The sequence below is a fragment of the Clytia hemisphaerica genome, unplaced genomic scaffold, assembly GCF_902728285.1.
Source record: "Clytia hemisphaerica strain Z4C2 unplaced genomic scaffold, Clytia hemisphaerica genome assembly, whole genome shotgun sequence".
NCBI classification, from domain to species: Eukaryota; Metazoa; Cnidaria; class Hydrozoa; order Leptothecata; family Clytiidae; genus Clytia; species Clytia hemisphaerica.
The window spans coordinates 539,758-557,546 of record NW_027104211.1 but is presented as its reverse complement, the minus strand read 5'-3'; the positions used below and the strand labels follow the sequence as shown (position 1 = coordinate 557,546).

General features: G+C 35.4%; 1 protein-coding gene across 1 annotated transcript; it reads left to right on the top strand.

Moving 5' to 3' along the window:
- Window positions 1-22: 22 nt before the first annotated feature.
- On the top strand, window positions 23-16,033 carry LOC136815608 (C-1-tetrahydrofolate synthase, cytoplasmic-like). The gene is made up of 24 exons (XM_067072062.1): window positions 23-112; window positions 5,228-5,289; window positions 5,392-5,470; window positions 5,901-5,995; window positions 6,210-6,346; window positions 6,536-6,582; window positions 6,938-6,995; window positions 7,245-7,294; window positions 7,506-7,580; window positions 8,064-8,243; window positions 8,548-8,627; window positions 8,950-9,010; window positions 9,610-9,678; window positions 10,227-10,338; window positions 10,610-10,678; window positions 12,062-12,132; window positions 12,361-12,402; window positions 12,689-12,789; window positions 13,182-13,276; window positions 13,591-13,673; window positions 13,870-13,977; window positions 14,446-14,527; window positions 14,921-14,991; window positions 15,520-16,033. Exons 2-24 carry the CDS (start codon window positions 5,240-5,242, stop codon window positions 15,607-15,609), a joined length of 1,905 nt encoding a protein of 634 aa, XP_066928163.1. The 5' UTR covers window positions 23-112; window positions 5,228-5,239; the 3' UTR covers window positions 15,610-16,033.
- The last annotated feature ends 1,756 nt before the right edge of the window (window positions 16,034-17,789 follow it).

Sequence of the window (17,789 nt, the reverse complement as noted above, 5' to 3'; positions counted from 1 at the left end):
ACGAAAGTGAGGATCGTATTTCGCGCTCAAAATGCTAGACTGATTGCGACACAACACCATCCATTTTGCAAATTTTGCTTTCAAGACCAGATTTTTGCTCTCTTGTTGCAAGGTATTTTGAATTTATTTTTCAGATACACCTATAGATACTATATTGTATACATGTAGGCAATCCTTTGTCAAAGATCTTAACGCCTTTTTCGATTTTGCTAACGATATGCAGTTTCGACTGTTCAAATGCATGCATGCTGGAGTTCGTCCGTCCAGCAAAACGGAGTCTTTGGTTTTAACAATTCATGGAATGGCAACATTGTCTCTGTCATACTAAAAGCATACGAAACTTGGTTTATGAGCCCGAACCATGAACGAACGTCTGTTATGTTTTTTGGTGTTGGGAAGTCAGTGATAGCCCTTAGCATGGATGGAGCTGGTCGTACAGACAGTCAGTACCTTTAGCCAAATTAGGAATATTTTTCTTACTTTTACTAGTATTCCTAATTAGGAATATGAAGCAAAAACCTAGATTTTCTCCAAAAATAGAAAAAATCGCACGTTCAAAAGTACTTCATAAGATTCTTACTATTCCATTTAGGTGGGAAAGAAAGATTGAGCTCTTGACTTGCTCGGGGGACCAAGCTATAATCCCTAGAAAAAACTTCACTTCTCCCGGTATAAAATTGACATTTATTTATAAAACGCGGGAAACTCACTTTCTGTTTTTCTTCGTGATAATAAAAACGGCAGTTCGTTTAATTCCTAATTTGGAATTATTTTTGGGGGGCGTTAATAATTCCACCATCCGCGAATGAAATTTTTCAATTTTTTGCACAGTTATCATATTTGGTATACCGAATCTATTGGTCATACTTGGAATTTGCGAATGTAGCTCGTTTCAGAGATATTAAACTTTTAAATATTTCTTCCTAATTAGGAATTTTTTTCTTCCAAATTAGGAATAAGATTCCTAATTAGGAATACTAGTAAAAGTAAGAAAAATGTTCCTAATTTGGCTAAAGGTACTGACTGACAGAATCAAGGGTGATCTCGAACCCCGCAAATTCAACAATGTTCTCTCCAAATTTGAATTTCGATGGGTTTTGGATTATCCCATTCTTTCCACAAATGTCTAACCACTTGCAAGCTTGGTAAAAACTAGCTTCAAGGTCCTCAGACCAAAGTAATGCATCATCAATAACTTTGATCTTATCAGGAAAGTCTGACACAATCTCGTCGAATCTACGTGAATAGCCGTCGCCGGATGCTATGTAGCCTTGAGGGAGGGTGTTGTAGCGGTACCTTCCCCACGAGGTGTGATAAACGTTGTGAGATGGCGGTCCTCTTCTCGGAGAGGTACACTGTGGTAACCGTTCCAAGCATCAGATACGGTTTTCCTTTTGTTTGTAGGAACAGAGCGCACTTGATGATACGGTGATTGCGTGTGATGAGTCTCTCTAAAAGCATGTTTATTTAGCAGTTGAAAGTCAACAGTTCGTCTTGGGTTGCCATTCTTTTTAGCGCAGACAACCATACAGTGGCACCATGTAACGGGTTCTCCTATTGGTACTGGTTCAATCACGCCTAAACGAACGTCACGGTCTAGATTAGCTTTGACTGTGTCTTGCCAATGGATGGGTACGGGTATGGGAGAATGATGTGCAACTGGTTCTGCCTCTGGGTTGATTATGAGTTTCATAGGAGGTGCTTCCATTAGTGGCAGCGGCTGATGTTCGCAGGTATTGAATGTACTATTACCATAGTATTCCAGTAGAAAGTTCTCTAATTTGTGGCGGTTCTCGTCTGTGGCTGGAAAGGGAAGTTCTGTTGGCAAGGGTGGTGGGAGGGCTCTTCTTGGGCAGCGAGGGATGTTGATATCTGCCAATGATAGGGATTCACCAATAATAGGGAAGGTTTCGGAGATGATACCCAAGTCTATGCACACTCCCCGACTCAAGAAGAACTTGTCGGACTCGTTTGTAACGTAAACGAATTGTTTTGTTTCCTTGATGGTACCATCCTCACGTTTTCCTGACATTTTGAGTATAATCGCACCAAGGACTTTGATTGACTGGTTGTTTGCTGAGTTGAGTTTCTGTTGGAAGAAGGTCCTTCTTGTTGAGTCCAAGACGTTGGATGTGTTTGAAACTGATGAGGCAACTCTGGCATCCCGTATCGGCCATTGCTCTGACTTGAATCGGTTTTGACTCGAAGGCAATTGGTTTGAAGCCAAGCTGGAGGTAGTCTTCTTCGGCAACTTGGATGGACAACAGAATGAAGGACTGCGATTTTGACGATCGCTTTTTCCAGGTGTTGGTCGATGGATCGTAACAATGGTGAGCAATTGGCGACTCTGTAAAAGTGTTGGAAGAAACAGCACATAGGGTATTGAAAACACTGTTGGATTCTTCTTGGATCGAAGCATTGTCAGATTTCTTTTCCACACGTTTAGGTTTATCCTTGCTTCTGCACATGTGGCCAAAATGGTGAGGTCTGTGGCAATATCCGCAAGTGTGGTTGAACGCAGGGCAAGAGTTTCTCCTAGACTGAGACGTGGAGTTTGTACCGTGACCAAACGTGCCACAATACGAACATTTAGAGTTTTTATCAACTTTGTCAGTCTTATCAGTTTGTGAGGATTGTTTCAAAGTGTCTCTTTTAGATTTTGAGTAGTTACTTCTGATAGCAGCAGCTTGATTGTTTAAAAAACGATTTGCTGATCTCTTGCCTGCCTCTTTGGCTTCAACAAAATGAAAGACTTTTCTAAGGTCATGTCTTGATTTGTATGACCTAAAAGTTCTAATTGAATGTCAGGATCAATAATCCCACGGCACAAAACATCACGTAAAATTTGTTCGGTATAGTCTACTACTACAATGTTACACTCATCTCCTGGGCAATCGATAACGTATCTGCATACTGCAGCTTGTCCCCGGAGGCAGGCACCGAAAGCACGAATAGATTTATCTTGGTCCTGATGCATGTTGTTTAGAGCGACTCGGGCAACCATAATATTTTCCTCTCGGACGGCAAGTGATTTGATAGCTGCTAAGATGTCGTCCTCTGTCTTTTCGGTTAGTGGTCCGACAGAGGATCTCGTTAAATCTTTACGTAATTGTTCCTCGCAACACTCAAGCAATTGAATGATAATTTCTCTTCCAGCGACACGCGTGGCTTGTTTATACTCATTCCATTGGGTCAGGAAGTACGTCCAGTCTTCAGATGTGCTGGATGATACGATTGTTGGGCGCTTGACTTTCTCCACCTTGGTTGTGCCTTGACCTGCTTGGGCTGGACCGTTATGTGTTGAATTTGTGTGGGCGGTGATAAGGGCTGCAACAATGACTGCCTCTGTGTCTAGCACGCACCCAGGCACGGGGCAGTTAACAGACGGCATATTTAGACCAAAAGTTCCAACATAAATAGATCCGAGATCATTTGAATATACTTTTTGTAAATATTTCAATGTTGAAACTAAAAGATATAAAAGAAATGATAAATCACAAATGTCTCTAATAGTTCTCTAAAAAAAAGAAAAAGTAAGGTTGTTGATTGGGTGTGATTTGACATGACCGACTGACCGACAGAATCAGAAATTTTTTAGCATTTTTGCAATAACAAGTCAATATTCAAAAAATTGTCTTAGGATGTTCTGGTCCTACAACCAACCCTTGTTTCTGGCTTTTATTTGCTGTCGATTTTCCACCCAAAATTTAGCTCACTTTGCTTGCATCTTTCACAATAATTATAAGCAACTATGGCTGGTCACAATTCTGGTGTTAAAGTTCCTCCTTTTAAACAGTTTCACAAGGTTTTATGTATGCTGTTATAGCCTTTGTATTGCTATTTCAGAATACTAAAATCTAGACGTAATAGACCTTTTTTTAAAGAGACAGCCATGTTGAATAATTATGTACTCCAGCATAAAAACAATGATACAGCCATGCATAATAACTTTATCATGCATATTTTAAAAATTATGCATGGCTGTATCATTGTTTTTATGCTGGAGTACATAATTATTCAACATGGCTGCCTCTTTAAAAAAAGGTCTATTAATCGAACAGTTCGATTACCGAACTAATCGAACTTTGTCGAACTTAATCAAACAACAAAAGTTCAATTAAATTCTTTATTCAAACTTTTCAAAAGTCGCTAAAAATGTGAGTATTCAGTTAAGTTTGACAAAACATATTAAGTTCCACAAAGTTAGACAACGAGAAATGTTCAACAAATTCGACAAAAAACTCTGTTCGATAAAGTTCGACAACAAGAAAGGTTCAACAAATTCGACAAAAAACCTTGTTTGAAAAAGTTCGACAACAAAAAATTACCTCCTTTGGGTACTACCGTGGACGGTCCCTGGGGGTCCCGGCAGAGGTCCCGGGGGTCCAATTGGTGCCAACTGGTCAGGGGGGTGTGAGGGTACACGTTTGCACCGTTGAGGGTCCTTCAAAGCTCCTCAAAGTGTTGTCAAAAGTCGGCAAAAATTGCGAAAAATGACCTCCTTTGCAATGAAGTATAAGCCCGAATGGCTAGAAGTCAATCTCCTTGGTAGGATTTGAAGCCAACAAATCCTACCAAAGTTGCGCTCACCTGGTTTTTACACAAATGACAGATTGAAACTAAAATTTACTGCTAAATTTTGAAAAAAGTATCAATTGTAAACAAAGGAATTGCTAGATTCAATCTGTCGCTTCACTTTTTCTTGCCTGAGAAAGGTTAGAGATTGAACTCTAGCCCTTCGGGCATTAAAACTCAAGGCTCCTTTAGGTACCAGCCCCGATAGGACCAATCGGTCAGGGGGGATGTGAGAGTACACGCCTGCACCGTTGGGGGTCCTTCAAAGTTCCTCAAAGTGCCGTCAAAAGCCAGCAGAAATTGCCAAAAATGACCTCCTCAATTGAGGCTGCTACACCCCTTTCTCACCAGGAAAATCGCCGTTGAGACCAATTGAGGCCTCTACAGCCCACCACAGCCCCCCATAGCCATTCGGACCCCTTCGGATACCATCTGCCTTGCTCTCCCTCAAAGCCAGCACCCTCCATTAGTGCTCCGAAGCCTTTAAAAGGCTTGGAAAGGCTTTAAATATAAAAACTAGATTGTAAGGGAGATTCTAAAAAAAATAGCAGTTTTCTTAGACGACTACGTTATATGCTTTTGCAAACTTGATGTATAAATGTCCAAACTTTCATGGGATGTTCATTTTTTATTTCATTTTCTTTTACTCTAGATATATAGCAGAATGTGGGATATTGAATATTTGCCTTTGAATTTGGAAAATCCAGTGCCAAGGTTTGTATCCTGACGTATCATTAATTGCTGAATTGAATACTGAGACAACAATGATAAGAAGTACATTTTGTAATTTTGGGACTAATACATTCTCTTTTTTAGTGACATCTCAATTTCACGTTCCCAAAAGCCAAAATATATTGGAAAGCTTGCTGAAGAATTGAAGATTCAACCAGAGGAGGTGAAAAAAGAGTTTATTCAAACTTATAATTTTTTTATAATCCAGGCCATATTTTAAGGTAGGGCAACGTTGGTTGATGGTTTTTCCACTAAACAGGCTGTTTTTACCAAAATTTTAGTGATTTTAGTCTGATAACAGGACACTAAAAGGGCATGAAAAATGGCCTGTAATCTTACTAGGTCAAATATGAAACGTTTTATCAGTGACTTTTCTTACTTTTAAAGTTTAATGTAAAACTTGTACATCCTAATATATACTCACCATGGCATTCTAAATCTATAGTCCTAGCAAGCGTGCAGCGACTTCGATTTTGTGGGGGTCTAATTTTTCGAAGTCATTGCGTTGATACTAGTACAAAATGTACCAAATAACAGAAATTTTAGTTGAAAAATAAATTCTTTAATATATATTTGTCCTTTGTTTTTAAAAGGTTGATTATTATGGAAAAACAAAGGCAAAAGTTGGTCTCTCCATTCTTGAAAGATTGAAGGATCAAAAGGATGGAAAATATGTTGTGGTTGCTGGGTTTGTATTTTGTTAATCTTTTGTAATTTTTGGTATTCCTATTAGAGTGAGCCCTAGTGTTGCAACTGAAAGGGAAGAAATATTTCTTCCAAAACAGCGAGATTACCCATACTTATCTTTTGGCTTGAAAAGCTAGACGGTACAACATTTTTAAATCAAAAGAGATCATTTGTTTGAAAAGGAAATTTGGGAATTGATTTTTTTCAAATTTCAGAATAACTCCAACTCCTCTTGGAGAAGGCAAAAGTACAACAACTATTGGTCTGGCACAATCACTTAGCTCTGCATTGAAAAAGCAGTGTTTTGCATGTGTTCGTCAGCCTTCCCAAGGACCTACATTTGGAATTAAAGGTATGTTAATCTATCTATCAATGAAATGAATTATTATATGATAAAAAGTTGTGTTTTCTTGCTATGTATAAAGATAATAATGTATAAGAAATAAACAAAGAAATTTATATAAAATTACAAAATAAGATGAATAAAGATATTTTAAACCAGACCTAAAATGACTAAGGCTTTAATGATATGCTTTTTCAGGAGGAGCTGCTGGCGGGGGATATTCCCAAGTCATCCCTATGGAAGAGGTAACGAAATTGTGTGTTTCTAAAGTTTCTCTTTATAGGACTTTCCTTGTAATAATAATGATACGGCTTGTCAGTTTATGGGCTTATGAATTCATACTACTAGATATACTATTATGTACCTATTGTGCTAATTAAGTCATCGATTATGACGTCATAATCATTTTTTGCAGTTTTTCACGAAAAATGAGCAAAAACAATTAGGTTACACCTCAGGTTAGAAACTACATCATAGTACCCTTCATGTTCAGTCATTATTTTGGTAATTTTCTGTCAACTAATGCAGTCTAAAAATTATGGTAATCTTCAGTTTTTTTTAGATATGTCATAACTTATCCAAGACCTTTCCTATTTTCAGTTCAATCTGCATTTAACAGGAGATATTCATGCCATAACTGCTGCAAATAATCTACTTGGTAAATATTTAGTAATAAAAATTTCTTACAAGTAAGTAAAGATTTTCTCTGTAGCTGCCTCATGGAAAACATAAAACTTATGCTGACACCTGGAACTTTAGCTTTTTTTCACTAAGATATGCTGATTCAGAATAAGCCAAAAACGACTAGTGGGTTTGTGACTTCGGTTTGTGATTAAAAGTTTTTAATTTCCAAGAAAAACTAGCTTTGCACCATGTGGTTTGAGTCAAATTTTATCTTCTTTTCTAGCTGCTGCCATTGATGCACGAATCTTCCATGAATCTACTCAATCAGATAAGGTGATGCATAGTTTTACAATATTCTCCCCTTATCTTTTAATGAATTTTGTTTTCCATTCATCACAATATCTCGCCATCTAATCCAACAGTTTATTAAAATATATGAAATATAATAATAAATGTATGATTAAAGTCCCATTTGAAAGCTAGAGATTTTGGTCCAGTCCTATCGTAATTTGTCATAATATTGATGCTTTCTCCTTTACTGTAGGCTCTGTTTAATCGACTATGCCCAAAGAAGAAAGGGATCAGAGAATTTACTCCAATTATGTTACGTAGATTGAAAGTGAGTATTATTCAGATTTCAAACATGATGCTTTACATGATTATATAATAAAATATTAGTTTTCAGTAACAGTTGTAAAATTTTAGGGTTTTGTCTGATGCAAGAGGTTGCTTTTTTTCACCAAAGATAAACGATTACTGTATTAATTCCTCAAGAAAAGACACCAACCTTATACATTGTTACCAAATGTAGTTTAGATAATCGCCCAGGATTACTCTTTTCCCATACCCAAGTTAGCTCAAACTTTTATAAACAATGAAAGATTTAAGTCATTTCTATAATTGGTGTTCAAGCAGCACTTGTAGGTCAAAAAATGTTTGTTTACTGAATTCTTTGCTCTCGACCTTCATTAGGCTTTTAAAAAGTCTGTAGTTTTGCCTAACAAAGTCATATCGGGTTAGCATTTAAAAAATAAGTCATGTTTTTTATAATAATCTTTTTTTTAAATCTTCGCAACTGATTAATTTATTAATTTATTCAAAGAAATTGGGAATCGAGAAGAGCAATCCTGATGATTTAACAGACGAAGAGAAAGGCAAATTTGCAAGATTGGATTTCGATACAAGTACTATCACGTGGCAAAGAGTACTCGATACCAATGACAGATACCTTCGGAAAATTACTGTAGGACAATCACCAACTGAAAAAGGAAGAACCAGGGAGGTTAGTAACCTCTTAATAATCTATATGGCGTTTGGGAAAGTGAATACTTAGTGTAAGAAACACTCACTAATTATTTTTTTCGAGTTGTGTGACTTTTAAAATGACTTGTTGTATACATTATGCTATCTTTGTCTTGATGTAAAAATGTACATTGTTTATATCATTTTATGTCAAAACTCAAAACTATTTGCTTGGAGATTATTATACAAATTTTAGTTTGTTTTAGTTTGTTTCAATTAGAATTGGTGCCTTAAACTTGATCTTGACTTCCGTGTATGATGAATTTCTTTTCTTTATATTATAGTGTCAGTTCGATATCACTGTAGCAAGTGAAATCATGGCTGTTCTTGCCTTAACAACTGATCTTCGTGATATGAGAGATAGGTATGATGATATCTGTAGAAATTTATTATAAATTCCATGTACCAGTAAATTGGTCAACTTTATTTGTGAGTTTTTCAGAATTATAGAATATTTTTCCAATTGGGATTTTCAATTAGAGCAAATATTTTCTTTTCTTTGATCGAGCATTTTTCTAATATTTTTTCGTTGACCAATTTTACCAGTGGATAGGACTGTCAAACAGGGAACTTTCTCCGTTTTACAGCAATAAAATAAGAAAATATAGTGTTTGGCATTTAAGACTTTGGGCTGACAAATAAGCAAATTTTAAGTAGCAATTTTAAGATCTGTTTCTTGCTCGTAGATTGGGAAACATGGTAGTTGCAAGCAACAAAGAAGGAATGCCAATTACTGCTGATGATCTGGTACGAACATAAATTTTAATTACCCCTTCTTTTTTCAATAGATATCACTGAATATATGTTAAAATCAACCCCAAACTTAAATCAGTAGCGTAGACAAGAGGGGCGCAAAATCTGTGTAGGAGAGCATATTTTATAACACAGCAATTATCCATTCATAATATAAAAAGATAATTACAGTGTGGCATAAAAATCTCATACACAAATTTTGTGCCCCTCCTATCTACACTACTGCTTAAATGCTCCAATCTCTTACCAAGTTGAGTGAAAATAATAGCATTGGGCTTTTCCAGAAAAAAATTGAATATGGGGGATGGAGGATAACAATTTTCAGTGATTTAACCCCCCCCCCCCGGACAAAGTGACTTTTGACCCCCCGGACAACGGGTTTTACCCCCTGGACAAGCATCAGTTGACGCCCCGGACAACCAAAAATTACCCCTAGACAGAGCAAATTTACCCCCCGGACAGTATATCCTCCACCCCCCCCATGGACATTTTCTGGAAGAGCCCATTATGAGTATACACTATGTGTATAAAGGCAAATAAACGAGGCTTTTGTTACCGTTAAGAATTTAGCAATTAATTATCATCATTTATAGGGTGTGGGAGGAGCATTGACTGTCCTCATGAAAGATGCTATCAAACCAAATCTAATGCAAACTTTAGAGGTAAAAGAGGCCAAAAACTCTATGCGTCTTTGATTTCAAGCCCGACTGAAAGGCTATTTTTTCTAATAATCGTTTAAGGGCTATCTTCATAGTCAGACAATATATTGATGAGTGCCGGAAATATTTTGTAATGTGTCAGTTTGATTTCTTGATTGAACTTTCATAGTGAAAAATATGTTTAAAATGTTCTCCTCTTTTACACGTTTTATATAATAACAAACTATTTAAAAACATAAAGCTTCAATGGCCAAAATGTTAAGAACAAGTTAAGAACATTTTAAAAGGCTTTGCGGACTCTAACTAAAGATACTCTTTGCGGACAAAAATACTCACAAAATAGTAAATAAGAACATGTTAAGAACATTTTTAGGGTTAAATCTCAAAAAGTTAAGGCTTCAAACATTTTGGATGTTACTATAAAAAACGTGTGTTACACCATAATTTCTTAACTCTCAAATTTTTACCTTTCCAATAAATCTTCTTAACAGCAGTGCAGAGAAAATCTTTTTATGACCAGATACTTTACAGAAATGTTTTATCTTTGTTAGGGATCACCAGTGTTTGTTCATGCAGGTCCTTTTGCAAATATTGCTCATGGAAATTCATCCATCCTGGCAGACAAAATAGCATTGAAGCTGGTGGGCCAAGATGGTTTTGTTGGTATGTGTGATAGATACATCGATCCCAAATTTTACCTTATTATTTAGAACAATTAGCCGTTGACTCTCAGTAACTATTTGTTTTATTAAAGGCCATCATTTAAAGTGTCTCCTACCATTTGCTTACATAGCATTTTAAACAAAGGAAAGAACTAGCTTCTCACCTTATGGGACCGCACGAGCACAAATTCTTTGTTGCATATATCATAAAACTGCATAAAAATATATCTTTTAATAATGCCATTCATTTTACTTTCAATCTTCTTTTGCAGTGACTGAATGTGGATTTGGAGCTGACATTGGGATGGAGAAATTCTTCAACATCAAATGCAGATACAGCGGTTTGTATTTAGAATGTCTTTCGAGTTTCATGCTTTATTGGGAGAAAGGATTTTCTTTATTTCCAAGATAAAAGCTGAGTTACTGCAAGTGTGGTTTTTATTACCTCCTTTTCATTTTTCTAGAGAAAACATAAGTTTCTTAAAAAGATCAGTTTTCCTAGAGTCTGTCAATACTGCTTTTTGGACCTACCTGGAGGTCCTATAAATTAACCTTTGTCGCTCCGTACCAGCTTTTCTCGAGATTGGCTCATTAGTTTTTTCTGATTTTTGGCACAATGATGCAAAATGGTAATGCCCAAAATGTGACGGAGCCCGATTTTTGAAAAAAAATCATTACCGGGCGAAAATGCCGGAAATATGCCGGAAAAACCGGTTTTTTGGCATTTTCTCGAGATTTCATCATTAGTTTTTTCAGATTTTTTGCACAAAGATGCGTATTAGAAATGCCCAAAACATGGCAGAGTCCGATTTTTGAGAAAAATTCTTTTCCGGCCGAAAATGCCGGAAATATGCCGGAAATCGCCGTTTTTGCAGATTTTCATTGGACTTTTTCCTTATATTTCGTTGTTTTTTCACACGAAAACATTATTAATAGCAATGTCCACGATCAAGCATGGTTCAATTGTCGATAAAATTGATTTTTGAAGCCGGAACTATTTAAAAATCACCGGAACAACCTATTTTTGACGGAAAGACAGTATTTCTTGAATTTCTCGAGCTGTACTTTATATTTTTTTATGAAATTTTGCACACTGATTCAATATGACAATACCTAAAATGTGACGGAGCCCGATTTTCGAAAAACATTTTTTCCGGCCGAAAATGCTGGAAATATGCCGGAAAAAACCGTTTTTTTACATTTTCTCGAATTTTCACCTTTATTTTTTTCTGATTTTTTTGCAGAAAGATGCGTATTCGCAATGCTCAAATTATGGCTGAGTTCGATTTTTGAGAAATTTTTTTTTCCGTTTGAAAATGCCGGAAATCGCCGTTTTTGCAGATTTTCAGTAGATTTTTTTCATTGTATTTCTATGTTTTTCACACAAAAACATTATTGATAACAATGCTCACCATCAAGCATGATTCAATTGTCAAAACTGATTTTTGCGAACAGAACTTTCTATTTATTTTTTCCCTACAACCCTTCCCTCTCCCCCCATCAACAATCAATGATGAATTTATTGCGTTATGCATTTTCGCTAAACGCTATATTTTCTGACTGATTTTTTTCTCCTCGCATTGCTATCTAACTTTTATCATCAGGTAGGTCCATTCAGCATCTAGCTTGTTGAACTTATAGTTGATACGAGACACGAAAAACGATGAAATATAACTATTTAAGAAAGCTTGAAATATTCTTGATGTACTTTTTTTCTTTATCAGGACTTCTACCATCATGTGTAGTACTTGTAGCGACAGTTCGTGCTCTCAAGATGCATGGCGGTGGTCCTAAAGTGAGATGAACTATATTTAGCCCTTAAAAGAAGCGTTCAAAAAAAACTATTTCATCTGAAAATATTATTATTTGAAATAAAGTTTCTCCTTTGTGATTAAAGTAGAGGCAGCGTTAAATGAACCTATGAACCCCTGAAAATTTGGAGGATTACCAAATATACTAATGATCTCAGTAACCAATTTACTTTTCAACAAACATGATATTATTCAAACCAATTATTCCACAGGTTGTAGCTGGTTCCCCTTTACCTGAAGCTTATACAACCGAGGTAGGTCCTAGTTATGTAAATATTTCAGACATAAAATTTTGTCTGTGCCGTCAGTAAACATTTATTTGTTTTGTATAAGAAGAAAATTCGATGAAAGGTGATGTATTCCATTTTATGTTCTTCAATTTCTTTGCAATGAAGCATGAGAATAAGAGTGCTATTAAATCCCTACGTACCAATATTACTCCTTGCATTTGATTTCTTATTATAAAGCCTTCAAAAAAATCAATATCTCGGCTTCAAAATCAGTTCTACTGATCATGTATTTTCTCTTTCGTATTTTTAGAACATCGAACTTGTGGAGAAAGGCTTCTGTAACTTACGTAAACAAATCGAAAATGCGCTCTGCTTTGGTGTACCTGTTGTAGTTGCAGTCAATAAATTCCAGTATGTTGGTCTAGAAAATGGACCAAAAACCTAAAATTGACCTTAATCGAAGTGCTATTTTTTACTGTGTCTGAGCTTCAGTTAGTTCAGTCGGTAGAACATTAGCCTTGCAATCCAAGGGTTGTGGGCTCGATCCCTTGTCACTGCCAACTCAGTGAATGAGTATCGTGGATTTAAGTAATTTGATCCGGGGGATAAGTAACTTGGAGCTGATAGTAGATGTGACGCTCAACTTCAGCATTCCGTCTGACTGGTCTAGCGCAAATATAAAAGGGGGTGGACTCCCTCACTACTGGCTCCACCGACAGCCACTTGATGAATGTACTTACTTTACTGAATAGTAAGATGCAGTTGTTTTGTCAACTTGAATCTTCTCCTTTTCTTGATTCCAGTACTGACACAGATGGTGAGATTAACAAAATGATCAGCCTTTCCAAAGAAGCTGGAGCTTTTGATGCTGTCCTTTGTACTCATTATGCTGAAGGAGGTTAGTCTGCGTTTTTTCGTTCAGTAACAGTTTTTAAATGGTTATTTTCTCTTTAAATACTTTAATCGAACCTATAGAACAAAATTATAACTCAAAGCCAAACTAACATGTTTTTTGAGTTTTCATCCTCATCTCACTCACTCTTCATTTTTTTTCTACATTTTTTGTGAATTTTTGTTTCCTATTCCTCCTTCGGCCATGTATCATTCTCGGGCGATGCCGGGATGAATAATATGTATTTTTCCTCTTCTTTTAATTAGTTTTTCTTTTTCACATTCTTTCCAAAACTTGAATTCTGTTCACTTTGATTATAGGTCAAGGTGCTGTTAATTTGTCCCAAGCAGTCATTAAAGCGTCCAAAGAAAAAACGAATTTCCAATTTCTGTATGATTTGAAGGTAGATCAATTAAAAATTCATTGATCTACGATAAATACCGACAACGGCTTAGTCTATTTGAGTTCAATTGCGGAAATCTAAAACATTTATTTTGGTACAGCCTATAGCGGTCATTTTTGACTCAAGATTTTCAAAATCGTCTGTATTGAAAGATGTATTTTCCATATAAAAACCAAACTTTTTTTCATAAACTTAGCTTCCTTTGGAAGAGAAAATCGAAATCATTGCCAAAAGAATATATGGTGCAGATGGCGTCTCATTCTCTGATCAAGCAAAAGAAAGTTTGGCGCGCTATACTAAACAAGTAAGTCTTGAATTACTCGATCTTTTATAAATTCAAATATATAAGAATATGAATTTTGGCTCAATCCCATATTCACGTTTGTAAACGGCTAAGAAAATGCTCTCCTAAGCCAATTATTCAATAATAATTCAACTTCAAGCTACAGCTTCATAGCCACAATCATGGTTTCAGATGGCATTTCTGGGTATTTTAGCGTTTTGCAGAATTTAAAGTTCGGGCGATTATGACATTTTCAGGCTTTCTACTTTATTTAATCGGATATTTCCATTTGAAAGGGGGTATAATGGCTTCCAGGCTATATTCTCAGCCTAGTGAAAACATTAACAAGCTTTCGGATTCTCAGTTTTAAGTTTCATGATAAAACACCCCCTTGATTATATTTTTTTCGAGCTTATGAATGCCGTTCTTAGAGGACGATGATTTCTTACAGCTCCAGATTAATACTGTAAACATTTTTTTGTTTTGCAGGGTTTCAGTGAACTACCGATCTGTATGGCAAAGACGCATTTGTCATTGTCTGATAACCCTGAACTGAAAGGCGCTCCCACAGGTAAGCTTGTTATGTCTTCAGTCGATCGATTAAATGTTAATTAATTAATTGGTTCACGTCTATTTATGAAAATATGCAAACCAAAATAGGTTGGGAGTACTAGTACTCTAATTGTAGAGGGGATTAGCAGGGGGGTTGGTACTCTCGAAGAAAATCCCTAAAATGGGGGGGGGGTCAATATTAACCCCTAGGAAAATGAAGGTTTTGGCACTTTTGCAGGAAAATTTCATAAATGGGGTGGGGGGCTAGTCATTATAAAACGGTATTGGGGTGATTTTTTTCGAATAATTGCAAAGTGATCCCCTACAATGAAGCACAGAAGAGTCCCACACTTATGGCGTCTTTTGCCTCCCTGACCTTGTTTTCATGACGATGTACAAATATTTTTATCAGGTTTCACTCTTCCTATTCGTGACGTCAGAGCAAGTGTTGGTGCAGGCTTCGTCTTTCCACTGGTGGGAACTGTAAGTCCTTCTTTGTTTTTGTAACATCCTTCTTTTAATTTTTTGTTTTTACAATTTTTTTTTGCCTTTTCTCCGGAAAATATGATACCTTATCGGGGAAAACTTCGTCGGGGAAAATTTTCTTCGGGGAAAAATATTCGTCACTCGCTGGTTTTGGTAAACGCATTAAGGCCGGGGAAAATTTTCTTCGGGGAAAAATATTCGTCACTTGACCGAAATTTCGTCAGTTTTCCCCGACGAAGTTTTCCCCGATAAGGTACCCTGTTGACCCGTCACGTCAATTCATATTTACCAATCATTGACTGGTCATGGTCAAGAAAGTTAGAAATGTTTTCGAATTATTCGCCTATTGCATTATGGTGTTACAACATAACTAAAGCTTAGAGGTTTTTGCGTTTTTATTTCATTGTTGCATTATTGTCACACAAAATATCTTTCTACTTATAGAAATGGTCTGACACAGTACTTTTTTATGGTATAACCTAAACAATGGATCTAGACTATTTCGACTGATTTTTCTTTTATTAGATGAGTACGATGCCAGGTTTACCAACACGTCCATGTTTTTATGACATCGACCTCGATCCCGATACCGAAGAAGTTCAAGGTCTCATGTAAAAAATGACACCGAACTAGACTGACTGAAACTGCTGAACATTTTTTTCAAGATTTTATTATTGTAGATTTTCATTTTTGTATCACTTTTTTTTAATACATAGAAATTTAGTAGTATATTATATATCTTTCACCTTAAATGATTTACACACTTTTTCAAATAAAATTTATATTCTTGGATAAATCATTTTGAGTTCTTCATCGCCAAAACATTCTCAATATCTTTTTCAAGTAATTTCTGAAAACTTTCTATTTTTCTTGCTCAATTCAAACATCAAGAAAATTTTCTTCGCTCAATAATTATTGATTCTTTAATTTTTCTACCATCACAGCGTTTTCTTTTTAATTTCATTTCAATTTAGAAAATTTGGTAAAATTGATTGTAAATATTAAATTGTTTTATGGAAATATTGAAACATCGAACCTTACATCTGTTTTATACGGTGGCCCAAAAACGCCCAAAACGGTGGTTTTTTAGTACTAATCTTTGTTTTTAGTACTAATCTTTGTTTTTTAGTACTAATCTTTGTTTTTTAGTACTAATCTTTGTTTTTTAGTACTAATCTTTGTTTTTTACTTTTAGTACTATTGTTTTTTTAGTACTAATCTTTGTTTTTTAGTACAAATCTTTGTTTTTAGTACTAATCTTTGATTTTACAGCTTCGGCTGACGGCTAAATTATTTCGGCACCGGTAATTTCTTTTTGCCACGGAAAATTACTTCTCAACTAATAAGATTTAATTATTTCGAGGGGAAAACAAACACACAATCAATCTTTAGTACCCCCACTTGTGACGTCATGCCGTGGCGAAGAAAAATATTTTTCTAAAAATCAGACTCGGCCATGTTTTGAGCATTGCTAATGCACATCTTTATTAATCTTTATTAAGGGAAAAATTAGAAATAACTAATGGTGAAATCTCGAGAAAATGCCAAAAAAAGTCTTTCCGGTATTTTCGGCCGTAAATAAATTTTTCCGGAAATCGGGGTTCCGTCATATTTTGGGCATTATCATTTTGCATTTTGGTGCCAAAAATCAGGAAAAACTAATGAGCCGATCCCGAGAAAAGTTGGTAACGAACGAACGGACGGACAAAGGTTATTTTATAGGAGGTAAGTCCAAAAATCGGGCTCCGTCACATTTTGGGTATTACTCGTGTAATAGAAGTGCCAGTTGCCTAATCCTGTCGTGTTTAGAAAATCAAGTTACTTGAATACGTGAAAGAAAATTTAAATTTGTGTATTTTTATTTAACCATATATTACCGGGTGTACCAAAAAAGTGTATATGTTTTGAACTTATAGTTGATGAAGAATTTTCTATAGAGGAAAGGTTTATCTAATATTTAATACAGTATGTGGCCCCCAAAACGGCGATCAAATTTGAAATTTCTCCCAAATCTAGAGGAAAAGAGATTTTACAAAGATTTTTGCTGCATGAAAACCTTTAACATCTCTACTTTATTTCCTGGAAATTCTTTTTCAAAATTTTCAATTTCAACAATATTTTTCAATCGCTTAAAGATAGGTAGCTTTTTTCTAATGGCCCCCAAAATGGAGGTTTGAAATTTTAGCGATTTCTCGAGATATCTTTAAGATATGAATACAAAATTTTGACCATAGTTTTGAAATATGATTTAGAGGGTTTTGGGCATAAATTTATTTGATAAAATTTTTACAGTATACCCCTGGTTGTCAAAATGCAGGTTTAGGGCCCCCAAAACGGAGGTGTAGTTAAAATCAAATTATTGAGGCCAGTGGTAATAGGGGGAAAAACTATGAACATATTTGTGTTTTCCCTTAGATTTACGACCCGATGGATGTAAAATTTATGATTTTTATGAAATATTTCAAGATTTTCGATATTGCAAAGTCCAAACTGAAAATTTAGAAATTTTCAAAATGACAATTTTGATTTAACAACGTCTTAATCAAGTTTTTGAAAACAAATCTCTTTTGAAAATAGTTTCATTCATGTATGGAATAAGCTGTGAAAACTTTAGAAAAAAAGCTTAACTGAAACTGAAAATATGAAGCTTTAAATATATTTTTCTCCTATATTTTTCAAAAAAATGACAGAATTTGCCGTTTTTGCTGATTCAGCCAAGATTTTTATATATAATGTTAATTTTTTGTTATAAACTATTAACTCAAGGTGATAGGAATAGAATTCCAAGAGTTTTT

Bases quoted from the DNA above. Each gene is read 5' to 3' on its own strand.
- LOC136815608 (XM_067072062.1), top strand. From the start codon at position 5,240: ATGTGGGATATTGAATATTTGCCTTTGAATTTGGAAAATCCAGTGCCA. The intron at 8,244-8,547 runs GTTAGTAACCTC...TTTATATTATAG, and splicing joins AAAAAGGAAGAACCAGGGAG to TGTCAGTTCGATATCACTGT. The intron at 12,133-12,360 runs GTGAGATGAACT...ATTATTCCACAG, and splicing joins TGCATGGCGGTGGTCCTAAA to GTTGTAGCTGGTTCCCCTTT.